Source organism: Nipponia nippon, unplaced genomic scaffold, assembly GCF_047370975.1.
Source record: "Nipponia nippon isolate SJK-2023a ecotype South Korea unplaced genomic scaffold, ASM4737097v1 scaffold_38, whole genome shotgun sequence".
In the NCBI taxonomy this organism is placed as follows: Eukaryota; Metazoa; Chordata; class Aves; order Pelecaniformes; family Threskiornithidae; genus Nipponia; species Nipponia nippon.
The window spans coordinates 2,040,587-2,066,777 of NW_028262356.1; the positions used below are offsets into that span (position 1 = coordinate 2,040,587).

A 26,191-nucleotide genomic window follows, 5' to 3' on the forward strand; every position below is an offset into this window, starting at 1 on the left:
CCAATACTGACCAGTGCCCCCCAGTGGCCCAAGAGCAACTGGGACCCCCCCAAATATCTCCTTGCCCCCCAATCTCTGCACCCCAAGACCCCCCAGCACCCCCCAGCACCCCAAAACCCCCTGAACCCCCCCCCAAATCCTCACCTCGAGGGGTTTGGGGGGCTCCAAGCCAAGGCCATCCCCATCCCTGGGGCTTTTGGGGGCTACTGGGAGGCAACGGACGAGGGGAACCCCCCAAAAAACCCCTTTTCCCCCAACTTCTGCCTCCCAAGACCCCCCAGCACCCCAAAACCCCCTCACCCCCCCCCCAAATCCTCACCTTGAGGGGCTTGAGGGGCTCGAGGCCGTTGCCGTCGGCCCCCTCCTCGCCGCCCTTCTTCCCCCGTCCCCGTCCTCTTCCTCGGGGTTTTTTGGGTCCGTCGGGAGCCAGGAGACCGGGGGGATCGGCCAAGGGTCGGATACGGGGTCGCCCCCGGGGTCTCGGGGGTCCCTCGCGTTTGGGTTTGGTGGGTTTGCGGCCTCGTTTTTTGGGTCCGGGATGGGGTCCGGGATGGGGACAAAAATCGATGTCGCCCATGGGGCTGAGGCTGGGCCGGGCTCGGCAACTGGAGATGAGGTCGGGCAGGAGATCGGGCAGGCGGCGGCTGTTGAGACGGATGTCGGCGGGGACGTCGGCCTTGTCCTCGTCGTCCTCGAATTCGTACTCTTGGGCGTAGGTTTTTTTGGGGGGCGGGAAGGGATCGCGCTTGCGGAGGAGGTGGAAGGAAGAGGTTTTGAGCAGCTTTTTGGGTTTGGAAGAACAAAAAAGAGGAGCGGCGAGGGGGGGTTTGGTCCCCTCGCCCGTGCTCTGGATCAGGCCCAAGGGTTCGGCGTTGACGGTGGAGGGTAACTCGTGTTTGGGGGGTTCCAACCCCAAGGCGGGGGCTTCGCCGGTCGCCCCGTCGGCGGGGCAAAAAGCGGGGTAACTCTGCCCCATGTCGTAAGGGGGAGCCTTCAGCCCTTCGGGACGGGTTTCTAACCCCCCGTTGCCTTCCTCCTCCTCTTCCTCGGCGGTCTTGGGGAAATCTTCGGGGGGGGGACCGAACATGTCCTCCATCCCGGGGAAAAAACCCCGGTCTTCGTCCTGTAGCAAAGCGTCGGGGAAGCAAATGGAGGTCAGGGGGACGAAGCGACCCTTCCCCCCCGCCGGGCTCCCCCCTTCGGCGAACTGGTCCTTGGCTTCCAGCGACGCGGGGGCCACCGACGGCCCCCCTTCGGGGTCCAGGAGGTGCCCGGGGGGTCCTTGTACCCCCCCGGCCTGTCCCAAATGAGGTTCCAACCCCAAGGGGGGTTCCAAAAAGTCTTGGATCTCCTGGGGGGCCGGCAACACCTCCATGGGCTCGGGGGGCAACGGCGGGGGGGCTTGGGGGTCCAGCCCCTGCGAACGGACGTGGGCTTGGTGGAGGTGGGCTTCTAAGAGGAGCTGGGGCGAGGGGGCGGCCGGCGGGGCCGGGGGGGCCGGGGGAGCCGGCGGCGGCGGCGGCGGGGGCGGCGGCGGCGGGGGCGGCATCCGTTGTTGCTCCAAGAGGTGAACGTCGAGGGGGGGTCTGCCCTTGGCGCGGGGGTGAAGCTGGCTTTGGGTGTGGGTCAGGACGGAGGGGAGAAGAGACCCCCCCGGTACCGGTACGGCTACCGGTACCACCGGTACCGGTCCCAGTTCGGGGGGGGGATCCAACAGGAGCCCGTGGGGCTCCAAGGGGGGACCCTCGGCCACCAGTCGCCCGTGTTCGGGGGTCTTGGGCAAGTAAGCGTGGGGTTGCCCCAGTTCCTTGCCGCCGGCCAAGTGCTCGGCCGGTTTTTTCAATTCCTGCCCGTAGGAATCGAGGGGAGGGGGCTGGTGGCCGTAATGGACCACCGAGGTGGCCGCTAGCCCCTCGCCCCCCGCGCCGGCCCCCCCGCCGGCCCCCCGATATTCCTTCCCTCGCTCGGGTTTTTTCTTTTCCTTTAAAAGAGCCAATTCCAAAGCCGCCGGCCCTTCCAGGTTGGAATTGGGCCGGATAACGCTCTGCAGCTGATACCTCTCCTCCGCCTTCCCCAGCCCCCCGTAGCCCCCCAGCCCCTTCCCTGCCCCCCCCCGCTCCTCGCAGGCCCCCAGCCCCTCGGCCGGCCCGCGGGGCGGGCTGGGGGCTTGCAGGAGATGTTGGATGAGAAAATCCTCGTCCTCGCTCCGTTCGGCCGCCAACAGCTCCGCCTCCCCTTTCCCTCCTTTCCCGAAAGCGGGGGGAGGTCGTTCCAACCCCCCCGGAGCTCCCCCGTATCCCGGTGCCATAAAAGAAGGGGATAAAACGGATCCCAGGTATTTTTGGGATTGTCCCGGCGATGCCCCGCTCTGGGGGCGAGCGGCCGGCGGGGACTGAAGGGGTCGGATGATGGGTGAGGGGCTGGAAGCCCCCAAGCCGGCGTAGGGCAAGGGGGCCGGCATGGCGGGCGAGTGGCCGGTGCTGTAGCTGAGGGAAGGACTGGCGGTGGGCAAACCCTGGGAGGGGGCCGGGGGTCCGTACGCCGCCGCCTGTCCTCCCTCGGGTTGTACCCCGTACGGCAACGCCTGGAGCTGCTCGGGGGAATACGTCTGACCTTGGCTGACGCAGGGTTGTAGGCCCTGCCCGCCCTGGCCCCCCGGCCCCCCGCCTTGCCCCCCGGCGGGGTAACTGGGGGCTTTGCCCCCCAAATCCCCCCCCTGCCCGCCGCTGAAGCCCCCGGCGGGCTGCCCGCCGGCCCCCAGGTTCTGAGGAGCCGGCGGGTTGGTGCCGTAGCCGGCCGTCGGCCCCATGGCTAACAAATTTTGGGGTTGGCCAGGAGAATAAGCGGGGGATTGGCTGGCGATGACGGAGCTGGGTTTGGGGGTGCTGGGGGTGTAGCTGCTTTGGCACTTGGGGGTGGCGGTGGAGCGAGGGGTCTGGCGCGAAGCCGAATAACTCTTGGATTTGGTACCGCCGTTGCTGGCGCCGGCGCCGCCGCCGGCTCCGCCGCCGCCGCCGCCGCTACCGCCGGAATACGCCGGCGATTGAATGATGGGGCGATAACTTTGCGTCGGTTCGGGTCGAGGAGCCGGGGTGTTTTTGGGGGGTTGTTGAGAACCCTCGGAACTGGCGGGGGATTGTTCCCCCAAAGGGCTGCAGGAGAGGGCGGCGCGGTGCGGCATTTGCTGGTAGGTACCACCGCAGCTCAGGTAGTGCTGGAGGCTGTGCGCCGCCGGCGGTAGTTGCGGCTGCGCGCCCGCCGGTCGCTGGTAGTGCTTGATGACGCTGTCTTGTCGCGGTACGGCCCGATCCCCGCCGCCGCCGCCGAATACCGAAGCGTTGTAGAGTTGAGCCGGTTGTTCCGCCGGAGCGGCTAAGGGAGCGGAAAGCAGGTTAAACTGGGAAGAACTGGGCGGTCCTCGATACGCCGAACCTTGCGCCGGTAAACCGGAACCTAAAACGGCGCCGCCGAGACGTTCGAATCCCAGAGAGGAGGGAACGCTGGGTTGGGTGGGTTTGATGTGGAGGAGGGGGTCGTGCGGGGAGAGGAGGCCGTTGGAGCCGGGGCTGAAGGCGGCCTCGGGCAAGCTGAGCGGCGAGCTGACCGGGAAGCTGCGCCCGCTGAAGGAGGCCGGGTGCTGGTAGGCGCTGAGAGCCGAGGAGGATGGGAAGGTGCCCGAACCCGGCAAAGCTCCCGAGATGAAGAGTTCGGCCGGCGCCGGCGTGTGCATGGCTACGGGGAGGGAGAGAAAGGGGGTGAGATGGCCCGGGGCTAGTAGAAGCTCCCTGGGGCAAGTGGGGATACTGTGGGGACACCCCCGGGGCAAGTGGGGACTCCCCTGGGGCAAGTGGGGACACTCTGGGTACGTGGGGACCCCCCTGGGGCAAGTAGAAGCTCCCTAGGGCAAGTGGGGACTCCCCTGGGGCAAGTAGAAGCTCCCTAGGGCAAGTGGGGACACCGTGGGGACACCCCCGGGGCAAGTGGGGACTCCCCTGGGGCAAGCGGGGACACTCTGGGTACGTGGGGACCCCCCTGGGGCAAGTAGAAGCTCCCTGGGGCAAGTGGGGACACCCCCGGGGCAAGTGGGGACTCCCTTGGGGCAAGTAGAAGCTCCCTGGGGCAAGTGGGGACACCGTGGGGACACCCCCGGGGCAAGTGGGGACTCCCCTGGGGCAAGCGGGGACACTCTGGGTACGTGGGGACCCCCCTGGGGCAAGTAGAAGCTCCCTGGGGCAAGTGGAGACCCCCCTAGGGCAAGTAGAAGCTCCCTGGGGCAAGTGGGGACACCATGGGGACACCCCCGGGGCAAGTGGGGACTCCCCTGGGGCAAGCGGGGACACTCTGGGTACGTGGGGACCCCCCTGGGGCAAGTAGAAGCTCCCTGGGGCAAGTGGGGACACCCCCGGGGCAAGTGGGGACTCCCTTGGGGCAAGTAGAAGCTCCCTGGGGCAAGTGGGGACACTGTGGGGACACCCCTGGGGCAAGTGGGGCCTCCCCCGGGGCAAGCGGGGACACTCTGGGTACGTGGGGACCCCCCTGGGGCAAGTAGAAGCTCCCTGGGGCAAGTGGAGACCCCCCTAGGGCAAGTAGAAGCTCCCTGGGGCAAGTGGGGACACCATGGGGACACCCCCGGGGCAAGTGGGGACTCCCCTGGGGCAAGCGGGGACACTCTGGGTACGTGGGGACCCCCCTGGGGCAAGTAGAAGCTCCCTGGGGCAAGTGGGGACACCCCCGGGGCAAGTGGGGACTCCCTTGGGGCAAGTAGAAGCTCCCTGGGGCAAGTGGGGACACCGTGGGGACACCCCCGGGGCAAGTGGGGACTCCCCTGGGGCAAGCGGGGACACTCTGGGTACGTGGGGACCCCCCTGGGGCAAGTAGTAGCTCCCTGGGGCAAGTAGAAGCTCCCTAGGGCAAGTGGGGACCCCCCTGGGGCAAGTAGAAGCTCCCTGGGGCAAGTGGGGACACTGTGGGGACACCCCTGGGGCAAGTGGGGCCTCCCCTGGGGCAAGTGGGGACACTCTGGGTACGTGGGGACCCCCCTGGGGCAAGTAGAAGCTCCCTGGGGCAAGTGGGGATACTGTGGGGACACCCCCGGGGCAAGTGGGGACACTCTGGATACATGGGGACCCCCCTGGGGCAAGTAGAAGCTCCCTGGGGCAAGTGGAGACCCCCCTAGGGCAAGTAGAAGCTCCCTGGGGCAAGTGGGGACACCGTGGGGACACCCCCGGGGCAAGTGGGGACACCCTTGGGGCAAGTAGAAGCTCCCTAGGGCAAGTGGGGACACTGTGGGGACACCCCCGGGGCAAGTGGGGACTCCCCTGGGGCAAGCGGGGACACTCTGGGTACGTGGGGACCCCCCTGGGGCAAGTAGAAGCTCCCTGGGGCAAGTGGGGACACCCCCGGGGCAAGTGGGGACTCCCTTGGGGCAAGTAGAAGCTCCCTGGGGCAAGTGGGGACACCGTGGGGACACCCCCGGGGCAAGTGGGGACTCCCCTGGGGCAAGTGGGGACACTCTGGGTACGTGGGGACCCCCCTGGGGCAAGTAGAAGCTCCCTGGGGCAAGTGGGGCCTCCCCCGGGGCAAGCGGGGACTCCCTTGGGGCAAGCGGGGATGCCCTGGGGCAAACGGGGAGCCCCCGGGGCAGAAGGTGGCCTGCTCGGGGCAAATGGGGGCCCTCTGGGGCAGGTCACAGCCCCCGGGGCAGGACAGGACCCTCCCTAGGGCACAATAAAAGCCCCTGGAGCAGGACAGGACCCCCTGGGGCAGGATAGGACCCTCCTCAGCCAGGACAGGACCCCTCAGGGCAGGACAGGACCCCCTGGGGCAGGATAGGACCCTCCTCAGCCAGGACAGGACCCCTCAGGGCAGGACAGGACCCTCCAGAGCAGGATAAGACCCCCCAGAACAGGACAGGACCCCCCCAGGGCAGGACAGGACCCCCCCGGGGCAGAATAAGAACCCCCTGGGGCACAATAAAACGCCCTGGGGCAGGATAGGACCCTCTCTGAAGCAGGACAAGACCCCCCCAGAGCAGGACAGGACCCCCCAGAGCAGGATAGGACCCTCTTCAGCCAGGACAGGACCCCCCAGAGCAAGACAGGACCCCTCAGGGCAGGACAGGACCCCCCCAGAGCAGGATAGGACCCTCTTCAGCCAGGACAGGACCCCCCAGAGCAAGACAGGACCCCTCAGGGCAGGACAGGACCCCCCCAGAGCAGGATAGGACCCTCTTCAGCCAGGACAGGACCCCCCCGGGGCAGGACAGGATCCCCCAGAGCAGGACAGGATCCCTCAGGGCAGGACAGGACCCCCCCAGAGCAGGACAGGACCCCTCAGGGCAGAACAGGACCCCCCCAGAGCAGGATAGGACCCTCTTCAGCCAGGACAGGACCCCTCAGGGCAGGACAGGACCCCCCCAGAGCAGGATAGGACCCTCTTCAGCCAGGACAGGACCCCCCCGGGGCAGGACAGGATCCCCCAGAGCAGGACAGGACCCCTCAGGGCAGAACAGGACCCCCCCAGAGCAGGATAGGACCCTCTTCAGCCAGGACAGGACACCACCGGGGCAGGACAACACCCTCCAGAGCAGGACAGGACCCCCCAGAGCAGGACAGGACCCCCCCAGAGCAGGATAGGACCCTCTTCAGCCAGGACAGGACCCCTCAGGGCAGGACAGGATCCCCCAGAGCAGGACAGGACCCCTCAGGGCAGAACAGGACCCCCCCAGAGCAGGATAGGACCCTCTTCAGCCAGGACAGGACCCCTCAGGGCAGGACAGGACCCCCCCAGAGCAGGATAGGACCTTCTTCAGCCAGGACTGGGCTGTCCCAGAGCAGGACAGGACCCCTCAGGGCAGAACAGGACCCCCCCAGAGCAGGATAGGACCCTCTTCAGCCAGGACAGGACCCCTCAGGGCATGACAGGACCCCTCAGAGCAGGACAGGACCCCTCAGGGCAGGACAGGACCCCCCCAGAGCAGGATAGGACCCTCTTCAGCCAGGACAGGACCCCCCCGGGGCAGGACAGGACCCTCCAGAGCAGGACAGGACCCCCCAGAGCAGGATAGGACCCTCTTCAGCCAGGACAGAACCCCTCAGGGCAGGACAGGACCTCCCCCCAGAGCAGGATAGGTCCCCCTTCAGCCAGGACAGGACCCCCCCGGGGCAGGACAGGACCCCCCCAGTGCAGGATAGGACCCTCTTCAGCCAGGACAGGACCCCTCAGGGCATGACAGGACCCCCCAGAGCAGGACAGGACCCCCCCCACCGCCCCCCGGGTCAGGATCGGGCCCCCCCAGACCCACCAGTCTGCCAGGAGGGGGTTCGGAACTGGGAGAGCAGGGAGGAGGCGGAGGGGCCGGGCTGCGGCGCCCGCGACTCCAGCGCCGAGATGAGGTTCATGACGGAGGCGTCGGGCGCCGCGCCGCCCGCGTGGTGCAGCCCCGTCTCGAAGAGCCCCGACAGCCCTGGGGACACGGGGGGACAGCTCGGGGACACCGCGGGGACACCGGTGGCCCTGCTTCCCCCGGGGACACGGGGGGACAGCTCGGGGACACCGCGGGGACACCGGTGGCCCTGCTTCCCCGGGGACAGGTTGGGGACACCGCGAGGACTCTGGTGGCCCCGCTTCCCCTGGGGACACAGGGACACAGCTCGGGGACACCACGGGGACACCGGTGGCCCTGCTTCCCCCGGGGACACGGGGGGACAGCTCGGGGACACCGCGGGGACACCGGTGGCCCTGCTTCCCCTGGGGACACGGGGGGACAGCTCGGGGACACCGCGGGGACACCGGTGGCCCTGCTTCCCCCGGGGACACGGGGGGACAGCTCGGGGACACCGCGGGGACACCGGTGGCCCTGCTTCCCCGGGGACAGGTTGGGGACACCGCGAGGACTCTGGTGGCCCCGCTTCCCCTGGGGACACAGGGACACAGCTCGGGGACACCACGGGGACACCGGTGGCCCTGCTTCCCCCGGGGACACGGGGGGACAGCTCGGGGACACCGCGGGGACACCGGTGGCCCTGCTTCCCCTGGGGACACGGGGGGACAGCTCGGGGACACCGCGGGGACACCGGTGGCCCTGCTTCCCCCGGGGACACGGGGGGACAGCTCGGGGACACCGCGGGGACACCGGTGGCCCTGCTTCCCCGGGGACAGGTTGGGGACACCGCGAGGACTCTGGTGGCCCCGCTTCCCCCGGGGACACAGGGACACAGCTCGGGGACACCACGGGGACACCGGTGGCCCTGCTTCCCCTGGGGACACGGGGGGACAGCTCGGGGACAGCTCGGGGACACCGGTGGCCCTGCTTCCCTGGGGACAGGTTGGGGACACCGCGGGGACACCGGTGGCCCTGCTTCCCCTGGGGACACATCGCAGGGACACCGGTGGCCCTGCTTCCCCCGGGGACACGGGGGGACAGCTCGGGGACACCGCGGGGACAGATCGGGGACACCGGTGGCCCTGCTTCCCCCGGGGACACGGGGGGACAGCTCGGGGACACCGCGGGGACACCGGTGGCCCTGCTTCCCCGGGGACAGGTTGGGGACACCGCGAGGACTCTGGTGGCCCCGCTTCCCCTGGGGACACAGGGACACAGCTCGGGGACACCACGGGGACACCGGTGGCCCTGCTTCCCCCGGGGACACGGGGGGACAGCTCGGGGATGCCGCGGGGACACCGGTGGCCCTGCTTCCCCTGGGGACACGGGGGGACAGCTCGGGGACACCGCGGGGGCACCGGTGGCCCTGCTTCCCCCGGGGACACGGGGGGACAGCTCGGGGATGCCGCGGGGACACCGGTGGCCCTGCTTCCCCTGGGGACACGGGGGGACAGCTCGGGGACACCGCGGGGGCACTGGTGGCCCTGCTTCCCCCGGGGACACAGGGGGACAGCTCGGGGACACCGGTGGCCCTGCTTCCCCCGGGGACACGGGGGGACAGCTCGGGGACACCACGGGGACACCGGTGGCCCTGCTTCCCCTGGGGACCCAGGGGGACAGCTCGGGGACACCGGTGGCCCTGCTTCCCCTGGGGACACATCGCAGGGACACCGGTGGCCCCGCTTCCCCGGGGACAGGTCGGGGACATCGCGGGGACACCAGCGGCCCTGCTTCCCCTGGGGACGCAGCTCGGGGACACCGGTGGCCCTGCTTCCCCGGGGACAGGTTGGGGACACCGCGAGGACTCCGGTGGCCCCGCTTCCCCCGGGGACACGGGGGGACAGGTTGGGGACAGCTCGGGGACACCGGTGGCCCTGCTTCCCCTGGGAGTGGGGGACAGGTTGATCGGGGACACTGTGGGGACAGATCGGGGACACCGGTGGCCCTGCTTCCCCTGGGGACACGGGGGGACAGCTCGGGGACACCGTGGGGACACCGGTGGCCCTGCTTCCCCTGGGGACACATCGCAGGGACACCGGTGGCCCCGCTTCCCCGGGGGACACAGGGGGACAGCTCGGGGACACTGCGGGGACAGATCAGGGACACCGGTGGCCCTGCTTCCCCGGGGACAGGTTGGGGACACTGCGGGGACACCGGTGGCCCTGCTTCCCCCGGGGACAGGTTGGTGACACCGCAGGGACACCGGTGGAGGACAGGGACACAGGAACGGGGACGCAGATGTCAGCGAGGGGACACCGGTGCGACCATGGGGACACAGGGACACGGATGAGGGCGTGGGGACGCGGAGGCCACCGCAGAGACAGACAGACGGGGGGGGGGGGACAAGGACACGGGGACCCCGGTGACAGGGGGCTGCAGCAATGAAGGGACACGGGGACCGCGGGGTCACGGTGACAAAGGGACGTGGGGCGGCTGTGACAAAGGGACACGGGGACCCCAGGGTCATGGTGACAGGGGGACGAGGGGACCACAGGGATGAAGGGAGCCGGTGACACAGGGTCACGGTGACATGGGGAGGTGGTGACAAAGTGACGTGGGGACCATGGGAACCACGGGGTCGCGGTGACAAAGGGACACAGGGACTGTGGGGTCATGGTGACAAAGGGACCTGGGGCTGGGGTGTCACGGTGACACAGGGTCAGGGTGACATGGGGATGAAGGGGTACAGTGCCACGGGGCTGGGGTGACACGGTGACAAAGGGACCCAGGGTCGTGGTGCTGCAGGGTTGGGGTGACACGGGGTCACGGTGACAAAGGGCTGCAGTGCCACGGGGTTGGGGTGCTGGGGTGACACGAGGTCGGGGTGCTGGGGTGACACAAAGTCGCGGTGACGCAGGGTTGAGGTGACACGGAGTCACAGTGACACAGCGACAGCGGAACGAAGGGTTGAGGTGTTGCGGGGTTGGGGTGTTGCGGCGACGCGGTGACAAAGGGACCTGGGATTACGGTGCCACGGGGTCGGGGTGACAGAAGGACAAATGGCTGGCGTGGTGCAGTGACACAGTAATGAACGGACTGGGGGTCACGGTGACACGGGGTTGGGGTGACAGGGGGTCACGGTGACATGGGGACGAAGGGCTGCAGTGCCACGGGGTTGTGGTGTCGTGGTGACAGGGTGATGAAGGGACCCAGGGTCGGGGTGACACGGGGTCGGGGTGCCACAGCGATGCAGGATTGGGGTGTTGCAAGGTTGGGGTGACACAGGGTCACGGTGATGTGGGGACCAAGGGCTGGGGTGCCACAGTGGCAAAGGGACCCGAGGTCGCGGTGCCACGGTGTTGGGGTGACGCGGTGACGCGGTGGCGGCTGTACCTGCAGGGTGGTGGTTGGCGGCATAGCCCTGGAGCGGGTGGGGGGCACCGTAGGGCTGGCGGTGCAGCAGGTCAGGGTCGGGGTGCGACGCCCGCGAACCCCCGTACACCAGGCTGGGGAGGGGGGACAGGGCCGTCAGCGCCTCGCACACTCGCCACCCCCTTGCACACCCGCCCTCACCCCGCACACACACACCCCCCCCAGCCCTCACACACCCGCCCCCAGCGCGAGGGAGCCGCACGCCGTCGTGCAACAGGCGCGATGCACGGTTGTGAGCGGCCCACAGGCGCGCAACGGGTGTGGAACACAACACGGAGCCACCTACAATCGCGCAACGGGTGTGATACGCAGCAAGGAAGCACCTACAGTCGCGCAACAGGCCCGATGCGCGGTTGTAAGCTGCTCACAGGCACGCAACGGGTGTGATGCATGGTGGGGACCTGCCTACAGTCGCGCAACGCACAATCGTGAGCTGCCCACAGGCGTACAACAGGCACGATACGCGGCGGGGAACCACCTACAGTCATGCAAGAGTCGCAACGCACAGTTGTGAGTTGCCAACAAGCGTACAACAACTGTTCTGTACGGTTGTGAGCTGCCTACAGCCCCAATGCGCGGTTGCGAGCTGTTTGGACGCGCAACAGGCGCAACGCACGAACAAAGCAACCGTGCAACGCGCAACCGCGAGCCACCCACCCCCCTGCAACATACGGTTGTGCGCTGCCTGCGGTCGTGCACCACGTGCGACGCACAAGCGCGCGGCTCCGGCAGCTGCGCGACGGGTGTGACACGCGCTCGTGAACACCCGGAGTCGTGCGACAGGCGGGACGGCCAATAGCGCGAGAAGCTGCCGCGCAAGACGCGCTCGGGTGGCGCCGTGCAACAGCCGTGCAACGCACAATCACGCAGCACCCGCACACCCGTGCGACAGCGCGCCGGGGCCCCGGCACCCCAGTCCTCCCAACACCCAGTGCGCCGGCACCCCAGCACCCAGTGCACCCCGGTGCACGGACACCCCAGCACCCGGAGACCCCGGCACTCCTGCACCCGGTGCACCGGGACCCCCTGCACCCCAAATCTGCTGCACCCACTGCAACGGGACCCCAGCACCCGGTGACCCTGCACCCCAGCACCCGGTGCACCCCAATCCCCTGGGCACTGGGACCCCAGCACCCGGTGCACGGAGACCCCAGCACCCCAGTACCCCTGCAACCGCACCCCGAGCTCTCGGTGCACCGGCACCCCAGCACCCTTGTGCCCGGTGCAACGGGACCCCTGCACCCCGCTACTCCTGCACCCAGTGCACCGGGACCCCAGCACCCCACATCCCGGTGCACCGGGACCCCAGCACCCCAGCACCCGGTGCACCAGGACCCCAGCACCCCAGTTCTCCTGCACCCACTGCACCGGTACCCCAGCACCCCACATCCCGGTGCACTGGGACCCCAGCACCCCAGCACCCACTGCACCGGGACCCCAGCACCCCAGTTCTCCTGCACCCACTGCACCGGTACCCCAGCACCCCAGCACCCACTGCACCGGGACCTCAGCACCCCAATTCCCGGTGCACCGGGACCCCAGCACCCCAGCACCCACTGCACCGGGACCCCAGCACCCAGTGCATCGGGACCCCAGCACCCCAGCACCCACTGCACCGGGACCCCAGCACCCAGTGCATCGGGACCCCAGCACCCCACATCCCGGTGCACCGGGACCCCGGCACCCCAGCACCCGGTGCACCAGGACCCCAGCACCCCAGCACCCGGTGCACCAGGACCCCAGCACCCCAGTTCTCCTGCACCCAGTGCACCGGGACCCCAGCACCCCAGCACCCACTGCACCGGGACCCCAGCACCCAGTGCACCGGGACCCCAGCACCCCAGCACCCACTGCACCGGGACCCCAGCACCCAGTGCACCAGGACCCCAGCACCCCAGCACCCACTGCACCGGGACCCCAGCACCCCAGCACCCACTGCACCGGGACCTCAGCACCCCAATTCCCGGTGCAACGGGAACCCTGCACCCCGGTACTCCTGCACCCGCTGCACCGAGGCCCCAGCACCCGCTGAACCAGGAGCCCAGCACCCCAAGTTCCAGTGCACCCCAGTACTCCTGCACCAGGGGAACTGGGGCTCCAGCACCCCGGTCCCCGCTGCATAGAGACCCCAGCACCCAGTTCACCGGGACCCCAGCACCCTGCACCCCAGCACCCGGTGCACCCCAATCCCCTGGGCACTGGGACCTCAGCACCCGGTGCAACGGGACCCCAGCACCCGCTGAACCAGGGGCCCCAGCACCCCAAGTCCCGGTGCACGGAGACCCCAGCACCCGGTGCACCGGGACCCCAGCACCCCAGCACCTGGTGCACCAAGATCCCAGCACCCCAAGCCCCGGTGCACCGGGACCCCAGCACCCCGTGCACCAGGATCCCAGCACCCCAAGCCCCGGTGCACGGGGATCCCAGCACCCCGGTGCACCAGCACCCAGTACATGGAGACCCCTGCACCCCGGGATCCCAGCACCCAGTGCAACGGGATCCCAGCACCCCAAGCCCCAGTGCACCAGGACCCCAGCACCCGAGCACCCAGTGCACCGGTACCTCAGCACCCCAAGCCCCGGTACCTCAGCACCCCAAGCCCCGGTGCACCGGTACCCCAGCACCCCGGTACCCCAGCACCCCGTGCAATGGGGTCCCAGCACCCCAAGCCCCGGTGCACCGGTACCCCAGCAGCTCAGCACCCACTGCACCGGTACCCCAGCACCCCAGCCCCCGGTGCAATGGGGTCCCAGCACCCCAAGCCCCGGTGCACCGGTACCCCAGCAGCTCAGCACCCACTGCACCGGTACCCCAGCACCCCAGCCCCTGGTGCACCGGTACCCCAGCACCCAGTGCAATGGGAACCCAGCACCCCAAGCCCCGGTGCACCGGTACCCCAGCAGCTCAGCACCCACTGCCCCGGTCCCCCAGCACCCCAGCCCCCGCTGCCCCGATCCCCCTGCACCCCGGTGCCCAGCGCCCCCCCCCCGCCGCCCCGCTTCCCCCCGGTGCCCCCGGTGCCCCCTCCCCGCGCAGCCGGGCCCTCACCTGGCCTTGGCGGAGCGCTCGTAGCTCCAGCCGGGCCCGGCGGCCAGCGGGTCCCCGAAACCGGCGGCCGGGTAGTTCCTGTCCATGGGGGCGGCGGCCCGGCGGGGGGGGGGGGGACAACGCGGGTCGGGCCCCGCCGCGGCGGCGCCCCCGGGGCCGGGCCGGGGGCGGCGGAGGGCGGCGGGCGGCGGCGGCGGCGGCGGCGGAGGGGGGGGGGGGCAGCGCTCACGGAGCGGCCATGTTGGCTGGCGGGGCCGCGCCGCCGCCGCTTCCGCCCACAATGCACCGCGGCGGGGGGGAAGGGGCGGGGCCGGGGGGTGGAGGGGGCGGGGGAGGGGGCGGGGCCGGGCGGTGGAGGGAGCGGGGGGAAGGGGCGGGGCCAATGAGCGGCGGGAGCGGGGGAAAGGGGCGGGGCCAGTGTGGTGCGGGAGCGGGGGAAGGGGCGCGGAAAGGGGCGGGGCCAATGAGCGGCGGGAGCGGGGAAAGGGGCGGGGCCAGTGAGGTGCGGGAGCGGGGAAGGGGCGGGGCCAGGCGGTTGAGGGAGTGGGAAAGGGGCAGGGAAAGGGGCGGGGCCAATCAGCGGCGGGAGCGGGGAAAGGGGCGGGGCCAGTGAGGTGCGGGCGCGGGGAAGGGGCGGGGACAATGAGCAGCGGGAGCGGGGAAAGGGGCGGGGCCAGGCGTTTGAGGGAGTGGGAAAGGGGCGGGGAAAGAGGCGGGGGCAATGAGCCGCAGGAGCAGGGAAAGGGGCGGGGCAGTGATGTGCGGGAGTGGGGAAGGGGCGGGGAAAGGGGCGGGGCCAATGAGCGGCGGGAGCGGGAGAAAGGGGCGGGGCCAGTGGGGTGCGGGAGCGGGGGAAGGGGCGCGGAAAGGGGCGGGGCCAATGAGGGGCGGGAGCGGGGAAAGGGGCGGGGCCAGGCAGTTGAGGGAGTGGGGAAAGGGGCAGGGAAAGGGGCGGGGCCAATCAGCGGCGGGAGCGGGGAAAGGGGCGGGGCCAGTGAGGTGCGGGCGCGGGGAAGGGGCGGGGAAAGGGGCGGGGTCAGGGAACATGGGGTGGGGAAAGGGGCGGGGTCAGGCGGCAACAGGAGCGGGGAAGGGGCGGGGCCAGGCGTTTGAGGGAGTGGGAAGGGGGGGGGGAAGGGGGCGGGGGCAATGAGCCGGGGGAGGAGGGAAGGGGGCGGGGCAGTGAGGTGCGGGAGTGGGGAAGGGGCGGGGAAAGGGGCGGGGCCAATGAGCGGCGAGAGCGGGGAAAGGGGTGGGGCCAGGCAGTTGAGGGATGGGGAAGGGGCGGGGAAGGGGCGGGGCCATGGACGGCAGGAGATGGGGAAAGGGGCGGGGCCAGGGAGTGGCGGGAGCAGGGGAAGGGGCGGGGCCACGCAGCAGAGGGAGCAGGGGAAAGGGCGGGGAAAGGGGTGGGGCCAGTGAGATGCGGGAGTGGGAAAGGGGCGGGGCAAGAGGCGGGGCCAATGAGCGGCAGTAGCAGGGAAAGGGGCGGGGCCAGATGACAGAGGGAGATGTGAAGGGGCGGGGAATGGGGCGGGGTCAGGGAAACGGGGTGGGGAAAGGGGCGGGGCCAAGCAGCAACAGGAGCAGGGGAAGGGGCGGGGCCATGAAATGGGGCGGGGAAAGGGGCGTGGCCGGGGAGCAGAGGGGCGGGAGAGGGGGCAGGGTCATGCTGTGATGGGGCGGGGAAAGGGGCGGGGTGGGAGGGAAATGGGGGCGGAGCCAGGCGGCAGCAGGAGCTGAGAAGGGGTGGGAAAGGGGCGGGGTCAGATGGATGGAGGGGCGGGGCTTGGGCGGGGTCGGGTTGAGAAGGGGCGGGGCTAGTGGTGGCTGGGGTGCCAAGGGGCGTGGTCGCACCTTGATTACATCATGGAAGGGGCGGGGCAACCCTCGGGCAACGCGGACCCCCCCCCCCACTGGCCACCCCCCGGGTTTGGGGGGTTACTGGGGGAACTGGGAGTGACTGGGGGAGATTCTGGGGGGTCATGGGGGGGACTGGGGTGTACTGGGAGTGACTGGGGGGAAGGGGGAGGCATTGGGAGGAGCTGGGAGGCACTGGGGGGGAACTGGGGTGTACTGGGAGTGACTGGGGGGAAGGGGGAGGCATTGGGAGGAGCTGGGAGGCACTGGGGGGAACTGTGATGTACTGGGAGTGACTGGGGGGAAGGGGAGGCACTGGGGGGTTACTGCAGGGTCACCGGGGGAACTGGACTGTAGTGGGAGTGACTGGGGGAAGGGGGAGGCATTGGGGGGGAACTGGGAGGTCATGGGGGGAACTGGGGTGTACTGGGAGTGACTGGGGGGAAAGGGGAGGTACTGGGAGGCACTGGGGGAGTTCTGGGGGGTCATTGGGGGACTGGGGTCTACTGGGAGTAACTGGGGGGGAAGGGGAAGGTACTGGGGCGACCTGGGAATCACTGGAGGCCACTAGGGGTTTGCAGGAGGGAACTGGAGGGAACTGGTGGGTACTGGGAGTGATGGGAGGGGGAGCTGGGGGTTACTGGGAGGAGCAGGAGGGACGGGGGGGTAACTGGGAGGAACTGGGAGAAATGGAGGGGAATTGGGGGAGACTGGGAGGGGAATTGGAAGTAACTGGGAGGTGCTGGAGGGAACAGGGTCTGACTGGGAGGCGACTGGGAAGAACCAGGAGGGGCAGCAGGAGGCGCTGGGGGTTACGGGGGGAACTGGGAGGTACTGGGAAGTGACTGGGGAGGTGCTGGGGGTGACTGGGAGGTACTGAGGGGAACTGGGAGGTGCTGGGGGTGACTGGGAGTTGACTAGAAGGTACTGGGGGGAACTGGGAGGTGACTGGAAGGTGCTGGAGGTGACTGGGAGGTGCTGGGAGCTGACTGGGAGGTGCTGGGGGGAACTGGGAGGTGCTGGGGGAGACTGGGAGGTATTTGAAGGTACTGGGAACTGACTGGGAGGTACTGGGGGGAACTGAGAGGTGACTGGGAGGTGCTGGGGGTGACTGGGAGGTACTGAGGGGAACTGAGAGGTACTGGGAGGTACTGAGGGGAACTGGGAGGTGACTGGGAGGTGCTGGGGGAGACTGGGAGGTATTTGAAGGGACTGGGAACTGACTGGGAGGTACTGAGGGGAACTGAGAGGTACTGGGAGGTACTGAGGGGAACTGGGAGGTGACTGGGAGGTGCTGGGAGCTGACTGGGAGGTGCTGGGGGGAACTGGGAGGTGACTGGGAGGTGCTGGGGGAGACTGGGAGGTATTAGAAGGTACTGGGAGCTGACTGGGAGGTACTGGGGGGGACTGAGGGGTGACTGGGAGGTGCTGGGGGGGGCTGGGAGGTACTGGGAGCTGACCAAGAGGTACTGGGGGGAACTGGGAGGTGCTGGGGGGAACTGGGAGGTGACTTGGAAGTGCTGTGGGTGACTGGGAGATACTGGAGGGAACTGGGAGGTGACTGGGAGGTACCAAGGGGAACTGGGAGGTGACTGGGAGGTGCTGGGGGTGACTGGGAGGTACCAAGGGGAACTGGGAGGTGACTGGGAGGTGCTGGGAGCTGACTGGGAGGTGCTGGGGGGAACTGGGAGGTGACTGGGAGGTGCTGGGGGAGACTGGGAGGTATTTGAAGGTACTGGGAACTGACTGGGAGGTACTGGGGGGAACTGAGAGGTGACTGGGAGGTGCTGGGGGGGACTGGGAGGTACTGGGAGCTGACCAAGAGGTACTGGGGGGAACTGGGAGGTGCTGGGGGGAACTGGGAGGTGACTTGGAAGTGCTGTGGGTGACTGGGAGATACTGGAGGGAACTGGGAGGTGACTGGGAGGTACTGGGGGGAACTGAGAGGTGACTGGGAGGTGCTGGGGGTGACTGGGAGGTACCAAGGGGAACTGGGAGGTGACTGGGAGGTGCTGGGAGCTGACTGGGAGGTGCTGGGGGGAACTGGGAGGTGACTGGGAGGTGCTGGGGGAGACTGGGAGGTATTTGAAGGTACTGGGAGCTGACTGGGAGGTACGGGGGGGGAAGTGAGAGGTGACTGGGAGGTGCTGGGGGGGACTGGGAGGTACTGGGAGCTGACCAAGAGGTACTGGGGGGAACTGGGAGGTGCTGGGGGGAACTGGGAGGTGACTTGGAAGTGCTGTGGGTGACTGGGAGATATTGGAGGGAACTGGGAGGTGACTGGGAGGTACTGGGGGGAACTGGGCGGTACTGGGAGCTGACTGGGAGGTACTGGGGGGAACTGGGAGGTGACTGGGAGGTACTGGAGGGAACTGGGCGGTACTGGGAGCTGACTGGGAGGTACTGGGGGGAACTGGGAGGTGCTGGGGGGAACTGGGAGGTGACTGGAAGGTGCTGGGGGAGACTGGGAGGTACTGGGAGCTGACTGTGGGTGACTGGGAGATACTGGAGGGAACTGGGAGGCGACTGGGGGGAACTGGGAGGTACTGGGGGGAACTGGGCGGTACTGGGGGGAACAAGGGGCTCCCCGCTGAGGGGGGGAACCGGAGGCCGCGGCCCGCCCGGCCCCGTTTTGCTGCCGCACCCGGAAGCGCGGCGGGGGCACTTCCGGCGGGGGGCGGGCGGGGGGGGGACCCTTCTTGGTGTTGGGCCACTTCCGGCGCGCGGGGAGGGGCCCGCTTCCGGTTCGGCGGCACTTCCGGCTTCCGGTGCGGCGGGCGGAACGGGGCGAGCGGCGGGAGGTGAGCGGGGCCGGGAGGGCGGGGCCTGGCCTCTTCCCGCCCCCCCCCGGGACCCCCACCCCCCCCCCGGTGCCCCCTCCCCCCCCGGTGCTGTGAGCTCGGTGTCCGCAGGCGGCCATGACGCGGCACGGGAAGAACTGCACGGCCGGGGCGGTGTACACCTACCACGAGAAGAAAAAGGACACGGGTGGGTGCGGGGGGGGACACGGGGGCACCGGGGGGCGGGGGGGACGGGGGACACGGGGACACCGGGGGGGGGCGAGGGGGGCGGGGGGAGGCACCGGGGGGGATGGGGACACCGAGGGGGGCGGGGGGGGGAGGCACCGGCGGGGGGGGACACGGGGGGGGACGGGGACACCGGGGGGGGGCGAGGGGGGAGGCACCGGGGGGGACCCGGGGGGGGTGGGGGACACGGGGACACCGGGGGGGGGGGGGGGGCGAGGGGGGCGGGGGGGAGGCATCGAGGGGGGGATGGGGACACCGAGGGGGGGGCGGGGGACACGGGGGGACACGGGGACACTGGGGGGGGCGAGAGGGGGAGGCACCGGGGGGGGACCCGGGGGGGATGGGGGACACGGGGACACCGGGGGGGCGGGGGGGAGGCACCGGGGGGGGGGATGGGGACACCGAGGGGGGCGGGGGGAGGCACCGGCGGGGGGGACACGGGGGGGATGGGGGACACGGGGACACCGGGGGGGGGGCGAGGGGGGAGGCACCGAGGGAGGGGACGGGGGGAGAACGACGACACCGGGGGGGGGGGATGGGGACACCGGGAGGGGGCGAGGGGGGCGGGGGGAGGCACCGGGGGGGCCAAGGGGACATGGGGGGGATGGGACACGGGGACACCGGGGGAGGGGACACGGGGGGGGGGAGACACGGGGACACCGGGGGGGGGGGCGGGGGGGGACATGGGGGGTGGCAGGGGGACCCAGGGGGGTGACAGGAGGGGGATGGGGGCATGAGGGGGACACGGGGGGTGACAGGGGGACACGGGGGGGTGGCGGGGGGACAAGGGGACATGGGGGGGGGGGGGGGCACCGAGGGGGACACGGCGGGGGGCAGGGGGGTGACAAAGGGACATCAGGGGGTGGCAGGAGGACATGGGGACACGGGGGGGGGGGGGGTCACGGGAGGGTGGGAGTGGGGCACAAGGGGGTGGCGGGGGGACGTGGGGGGGACGTGGGGGGTGGCAGGGGGGTGACGAGGGGACACGGGGGGGACGTGGGGACCTGGGGGGGTGGCGGGGGGACACGGGGGGACGTGGGGACCCGGGGGGTGGCGGGGGGTGACGAGGGGACACGGGGGGGACATGGGGACGCGGGGGGACGTGGGGACATGGGGGGGGGGGGGCGGGGGGTGGCAGGGGGACATGGGGGTGGCAGGGGGGCCCCGGGGGGTGGCAAGGAGGTGACAAGGGAACATGGAGGGACACGGGGGGTGACGAGGGGGGATGGGGGGTGGCAGGGGGCCCCGGGGGGGACGTGGGGACCCGGGGGGGGACGGGGACCCGGGGGGTGACGAGGGGACACGGGGGGGACGTGGGGACCCGGGGGGGGGGGACGGGGACCCGGGGGTGACGAGGCGCCGCTGTCCCCAGCGGCCTCGGGCTACGGGACGCAGCGGGTGCGCGTGGGGCGCGACGCTGTCAAGGACTTCGACTGCTGCTGCCTCTCGCTGCAGCCCTGCAGGGACCCCGTCGTCACGTGAGGGACCCCCCCACCCCACCCCCCCACCCCACCCCCACCCCCTGCAGGGACCCCGTCGTCACGTGAGGGACCCCACCCCCCCCACCCCACCCCCACCTCCTGCAGGGACCCCATCGTCACGTGAGGGACCCCACCCCCCCACACCCCCCCACACCACCCCACACCCCCCACCCCCCCCCCCCCACCCCACCCCCACCCCCTGCAGGGACCCCGTCGTCACGTGAGGGACCCCACCCACCCCCACCCCACCCCCACCCCCTGCAGGGACCCCGTCGTCACGTGAGGGACCCCACCCCCACCCCCCTCACCCACCCCCACCCCCTGCAGGGACCCCGTCGTCACGTGAGGGACCCCACCCACCCCCACCCCACCCCCACCCCCTGCAGGGACCCCGTCGTCACGTGAGGGACCCCACCCCCACCCCCCCCACCCCCCCTCACCCACCCCCACCCCCTGCAGGGACCCCGTCGTCACGCGAGGGACCCCACCCCCCCCACCCCACCCCCACCCCCTGCAGGGACCCCGTCGTCACGTGAGGGACCCCACCCCCCCACCCCACCCCCACCCCCTGCAGGGACCCCGTCGTCACGTGAGGGACCCCCCCCACCCCCTGCAGGGACCCCGTCCTCACGCGAGGGACCCCACCCACCCCCACCCCACCCCCACCCCCTGCAGGGACCCCGTCGTCACGTGAGGGACCCACCCCCACCCCCCTCACCCACCCCCACCCCCTGCAGGGACCCCGTCGTCACGTGAGGGACCCCACCCCCACCCCACCCCACCCCCACCCCCTGCAGGGACCCCGTCGTCACGTGAGGGACCCCACCCCACCCCCACCCCACCCACCCCCACCCCCTGCAGGGACCCCGTCGTCACGTGAGGGACCCCACCCCACCCCCCACCTCCCCACCCCCCCCACCCCCTGCAGGGACCCCGTCGTCACATGAGGGACCCCCCCCACACCCGCCACCCCACCCCCACCCCCCTACCCCACCCCCACCCACCCCCCTCACCCACCCCCACCCCCTGCCGGGACCCCGTCATCACGTGAGGGACCCCCACCCCCCCCCGGGATTTGGGGCCCCCCCAGGATTTGGGGCCCTCCCCCGGGATTTGGGGACCCCCCCAGGATTTGGGGCCCCCCCCGGGATTTGGGGGCCCCCCTGACCCCCCCGCGCCCCCCCCAGCCCCGACGGGTTCCTGTACGAGCGGGAGGCCATTTTGGGGTACCTGCTGCACCGCAAGCGGGAGATCGCCCGCCAGACCAAGGTGGGGGGCCCCAGTGTCGGGGGGCCGACATGGGGGGGGGGGTTCCCCCGACATGGGGGGGGGGGCAATATCGGGAGGGGGGCCCCCAATATCGGGGGGGGGCCAATGTCGGGGGGTGTCCCGACATGGGGGGGGGGGTCCCCCGACATGGGGGGGGGCCCGATGTCGGGAGAGGGCCAATGTCGGGGGGGGACCCCAATATCGGGGGGGGGGGGCCGACATTGGGGGAGGGGGCCAATATCGGGGGGGGGCCCAATGTCGGGGGGGGTCCCCCGACATGGGGGGGGGGGCAATGTCGGGGGGGGGGGGACCCCAATATTGGGGGGGGACACCTGATATTGGGGGGGCCAATATGGGGGGGGGTCCTGACATGGGGGGGTCCCCAATGTCGGGGGGAGTGTCCCGACATCGGGGGAGGGGCACAATATCGGGGGGCGGCCCTGACATGGGAGGGGGGCCCAATGTCGGGGGGGGGGGACCCCAATATCGTGGGGGGGACCCGACATTGGGGGAGGGGGCCAATATCGGGGGGGTGTCCTGACATGGGGGGGGGGTCCCCAATATCGGGGGAGGGGGGGGCCAATGTCGGGGGGGACCCCAATATCGGGGGGAGGGGCCAATGTCGGGGGGGGGGACCCCCATATCGTGAGGGTTGGGGGGGGTTTTGGGGGGCCCCTCCCCCCCCCGGGTCCCCTCCCCCACTCGGGTCCCCTCCCCCCAGGCCTACGAGCGGCAGCGGGCGCAGCGGCGGCGGGAGCGGGAGCAGCGGGGGAGGGCGGGGGCCGAGGCCGCCCTGAGGGGCTTCCTGCAGGCCGCCGCCCCCCTGGCGCCCCCTGCCGGGGCCCCCGGTACGGGGGGAGGGGCCGGGGGGGGGAGGGGCCTGGGGGGGGGAGGGGCGCGCTGTGGGGTGGAGCCGTGGGGCAGGAGGGGGGTTGGGGGGGTCTATGGGGCAGGAGGGGGCGCTATGGGGTGGAGCTATGGGGCAGGAGGGGGGTTGGGGGGTGGAGCTGGGGGGTGGGGGTTGGGGGGCTGGGGGGTGCTGTGGGGTGGAGCTATGGGGCAGGAGAGGGTTTGGGGGTGGAGCTGTGGGGTGGGGGTTGGGGGGGTCTATGGGGCAGGAGGGGGGCGCTGTGGGGTGGAGCTATGGGGTGGGGGTTAGGGGCCTGGGGGGCGCTATGGGGTAGAGCTATGGGGCAGGAGGGGGTTGGGGGGTGGAGCTGTGGGGTGGGGGTTGGGGGGGTCTATGGGGCAGGAGGGGGGCGCTATAGGGTGGAGCTATGGGGTGGGGGTTAGGGGCCTGGGGGGCGCTATGGGGTAGAGCTATGGGGCAGGAGGGGGTTGGGGGGTCTATGGGGCAGGAGGGGGATTGGGGGGTGGAGCTGGGGGGTGGGGGTTGGGGGGGTCTATGGGGCAGAAGGGGGCGCTATGGGGTGGAGCTATGGGGCAGGAGAGGGTTTGGGGGGCTGTGGGGTGGAGCTATGGGGCAGGAGGGGGGTTGGGGGGTGGAGCTGTGGGGTGGGGGTTGGGGGGGTCTATGGGGCAGGAGGGGGTGCTATGGGGTGGAGCTATGGGGTGGGGGTTGGGGGGCTGGGGGGTGCTATGGGGTGGAGCTATGGGGCAGGAGGGGGGTTGGGGGGCTGGGGAGTGCTATGGGGTGGAGGTTGGGGGGACTACGGGGCAGGAGGGGGCTGGGGGGCTGCCGTGGGGCAGCCATGGGGCTGGAGGGAGCTGGGGGGCAGGGGGATCTATGGGGCAGGAGGGGGCCGTGGGGCAGCCGTGGGGCAGCCGTGGGGCGGTGGGTGAGGCGCTGCCCCTCCCCCCCCCCCAGACCCCGCCCCCGGCCCCTCCGGGACCCTCCCGAGCTTCTGGATCCCCTCGCTGACCCCCGAGGCCGGAGCCGAGCGCCTGCGCAAGCCTGTGAGTGCCCCACAGCGCGGCCCTGCCCCATAGCGCGGCCCCCTGCCCCACAGCGCGGCCCCCTGCCCCATAGCGCGGCCCCCTGCCCCACAGCGCGGCCCCCTGCCCCATAGCGCGGCCCCCTGCCCAATGGCTTCTTGATATACCCCTGCCCCACAGCGTGGTCCTCTGCCCCATAGCACGGCCCCCTGCCCCACAGCGTGGTCCTCTGCCCCATAGCATGGCTGCCTGCCCCACGGCGTGGTCCTCTGCCCCATAGCATGGCTGCCTGCCCCACGGCGTGGCCCCCTGCCCCACATCCTCTTGATAAAGCTCTGCCCCATGGCGTGGTCCCGTGCCCCACGGCGTTCCCCATCCTGCCCCACGGCACCCAGGGGCGACCCAGGCACCCAGGGGGGATTTGGGGTGCTGTGGGGCAGGACCCTGACCCCCGGGGACCCCCAAATCTGTGGGGCAGCACTCAGCAGGGTCGGGGGGCCGTGGGGCAGGACCCTGACCCCCGGGGACCCCCAAATCTGTGGGGCAGCACCCAGCGGGGTCGGGGGGCCGTGGGGCAGGACCCTGACCCCCGGGGACCCCCAAATCTGTGGGGCAGCACCTAGGGGGGATTTGGGGTGCTGTGGGGCAGCACCGTGGCACCCAGGGGACCCCCAAATCTGTGGGGCAGCACCCAGCGGGGTCGGGGGGCCGTGGGGCAGGACCCTGACCCCCGGGGACCCCCAAATCTGTGGGGCGGCACCCAGCGGGGATGGGGGTGCCGTGGGGCAGCCCCCCGACCCCGCTGCGCGCGTGTGGGGCAGGACGCGGTGGTGCGGTGCCCCATGAGCGGGCGGCGGCTGCGGCTGGGGGACCTGGTGCGGGTCCAATTCTGCCCGGCGGAGCCCGGGCTGCGGCGCGGGGAGCTGCTGGCGCGGGGGCAGCGCTACGTCTGCGCCGTCACCCGCGACGCCCTCAGCAACGCCACCCCCTGCGCCGTCCTGCGCCCCTCGTGAGTACCCGGACCCCCAAGTGCCCCCCCCGGGACCCCTAACTGCCCCCTAAGTGCCTCTCGGGACCCCCAAGTGCCCCCCCCCGGACCCCCAAGTGCCTCCCCAGACCCCCAAGTGCCCCCCCGGGACCCCCAAGTGCCCCCCCGGGACCCCTAACTGCCCTCCAAGTGCCCCTCGGGACCCCCAAGTGCCCCCCGGACCCCCAAGTGACCCCCCGGGACCCCCAAGTGCCCCCCGGGACCCCTAACTGCCCTCCAAGTGCCCCCCGGACCCCCAAGTGCCCCCCGGGACCCCTAACTGCCCCCCAAGTGGCCCCTCGGGACCCCCAAGTGCCCCCCCCGGGACCCCTAACTGCCCCCCAAGTGCCTCCCCGGACCCCCAAGTGCCCCCCGGGACCCCTAACTGCCCCCCAAGTGCCCCTCGGGACCCCCAAGTGCCCCCCCGGGACCCCTAATTGTCCCTCCGGGACCCCCAACTGCCCCCTGGGACCCCTAAGTACCCCCAAGTGCCCCCTGCCCCCCAAGTGCCCCTCTACCCCCCAGGTGCCCCCCTGCCCCCCAAGTGCCCCCTGCCCCCCAAGTGCCCCTCTACCCCCCAAGTGCCCCAGGTGCCCCCCCGCCCCCTAAGTGCCCCAGCCCCCAGGTCCCCCAAGTGCCCCAGGTACCCCCCAGCCCCCCAAGTACCCCCTGCCCCCCAAGTGCCCCCCAGGTGCCCCCCCGCCCCCTAAGCGCCCTCCGTGGGGCAGGGGGGCGGTGGTGACCCTGGACTGCGTCGAGCGCCTGATCCGGAAGGAGATGCGGGACCCCCTGAGCGGGGACCCCCTGAGCGAGGCCGACATCATCGTCCTGCAGCGGGTGGGGGAGGGGCCCGGGGGGGGGGAGGGGCATGGGGGGGGCGGGGGGGATTTTGAGGGGCTTTGGGGGGCTGGGGGGGGGTTGGGGGGGCTTTGGGGGGCTGGGAGGGGTCTTGGGGGGAGGGAGAGGGGGTTGGGGGGCTGGGAGGGGTCTTGGGGGTGGGGGGAGGGGGCCCTGGGGGGGGTTGGGGGGGCCTGGGAAGGGAATGGGGGGAGGGGATTTGGGGGGGTCTTGGAGGGGGTTTGGGGGGTGGGGGAGGGGGTTGGGGGGCCTGGGATGGGAATGGGGGGAGGGGATTTGGGGGGGTCCTGGGGGTTCTGGGGGTTTGGGGGAGGTGGGGGAGGGGATGGGGGGTCCTGGGGGAGGGGTTTTGGGGGGGACGGGGACGGGGGGGAGGTTCAAGGGGTCCTGGGGGGATGGGGGTGCGGGGCTGGGAGGTTTTGGGGTGCCCCCTCACCCCACCCCCCCCCCCCCCATTTCCTCCCCTCCCCCCCCAGGGCGGCACCGGCTTCGCCGGCTCCGGGATTTGCCTGGAGGCCAAGAAATCCCGGCCCGTGATGCAGGCGTAGGGACCCCACCCCCCCGCACCCGGGGGGACCCCAAAACCCCGCCCCCCCCCCCCCCCCAAAATACCCGCGGGAACCCCTAAACCCCCCCCCCGCACCCCAAAATACCCGGGGACCCCCCCCAAAAACACCCGGGGGGTCCCCACCCCCCTACCCCCAAATCCCGGGGGGTGGGGGAGGGGAAAAGAGCCCCCTCCCCCCGGGGGGTCCCCCTCAACCCCGCTGCCCCTCCCCCAATAAAGTCGTTTTGCTCCCCCCCCCCCCCCGTCTGTTTTGTTTGGGGGTGGGAAGCCCCGCCCCCCGCCTCGACCAATCGGAGCCCGCGGTTGGTAAAACACGACGGTCACTTTAATGGCCGGGGGGCGGGGCCTCCGCGGGCACCACCCAATCATCTTTGGAGAAAAATAAAGAGGGGGCGGGGCCTC

The 26,191-nt window shown here is 71.3% G+C and overlaps 2 protein-coding genes across 5 annotated transcripts in view; one reads left to right on the plus strand and one right to left on the minus strand.

Moving 5' to 3' along the window:
* Positions 1-13,970, minus strand: part of PRR12 (proline rich 12) — a 41,238-nt gene extending 27,268 nt beyond the window's left edge. For all 3 annotated transcript variants that reach the window (XR_015707934.1, XR_015707935.1, XM_087773155.1), the window contains exons 1-4: positions 13,805-13,970; positions 10,718-10,830; positions 7,304-7,465; positions 320-3,732 (exon numbers count right to left, since the gene is read on the minus strand). Coding sequence is in view for 1 of the 3 variants with exons in the window: in XM_087773155.1 (XP_087629281.1) it covers positions 320-3,732; positions 7,304-7,465; positions 10,718-10,830; positions 13,805-13,890 (3,774 nt within the window). In the remaining 2 variants the exon portion in view is untranslated. The remainder of the gene's footprint in view (positions 1-319; positions 3,733-7,303; positions 7,466-10,717; positions 10,831-13,804) is intronic.
* Positions 13,971-18,347: 4,377 nt separating this feature from the next.
* Positions 18,348-26,022, plus strand: NOSIP (nitric oxide synthase interacting protein). 2 transcript variants are annotated; one of them, XM_087773200.1, is made up of 9 exons: positions 18,348-18,465; positions 18,577-18,652; positions 20,063-20,168; positions 21,359-21,440; positions 22,162-22,288; positions 23,269-23,357; positions 24,158-24,345; positions 25,092-25,200; positions 25,698-26,022. In XM_087773200.1, exons 2-9 carry the CDS (start codon positions 18,583-18,585, stop codon positions 25,767-25,769), a joined length of 843 nt encoding a protein of 280 aa, XP_087629326.1. In that variant the 5' UTR covers positions 18,348-18,465; positions 18,577-18,582; the 3' UTR covers positions 25,770-26,022. The 2 variants fall into 2 exon arrangements, with proteins under 2 accessions (XP_087629326.1, XP_087629327.1); XM_087773201.1 differs by lacking the exon at positions 24,158-24,345.
* Positions 26,023-26,191: the final 169 nt, after the last annotated feature.

Coding starts and splice junctions, on each gene's coding strand:
- NOSIP (XM_087773200.1), top strand. CDS start 18,583: ATGACGCGGCACGGGAAGAACTGCACGGCCGGGGCGGTGTACACCTAC. Junction 18,653..20,062: donor CGAGAAGAAAAAGGACACGG/GTGGGTGCGGGG, acceptor CGCTGTCCCCAG/CGGCCTCGGGCTACGGGACG. Junction 23,358..24,157: donor CCGAGCGCCTGCGCAAGCCT/GTGAGTGCCCCA, acceptor CGTGTGGGGCAG/GACGCGGTGGTGCGGTGCCC.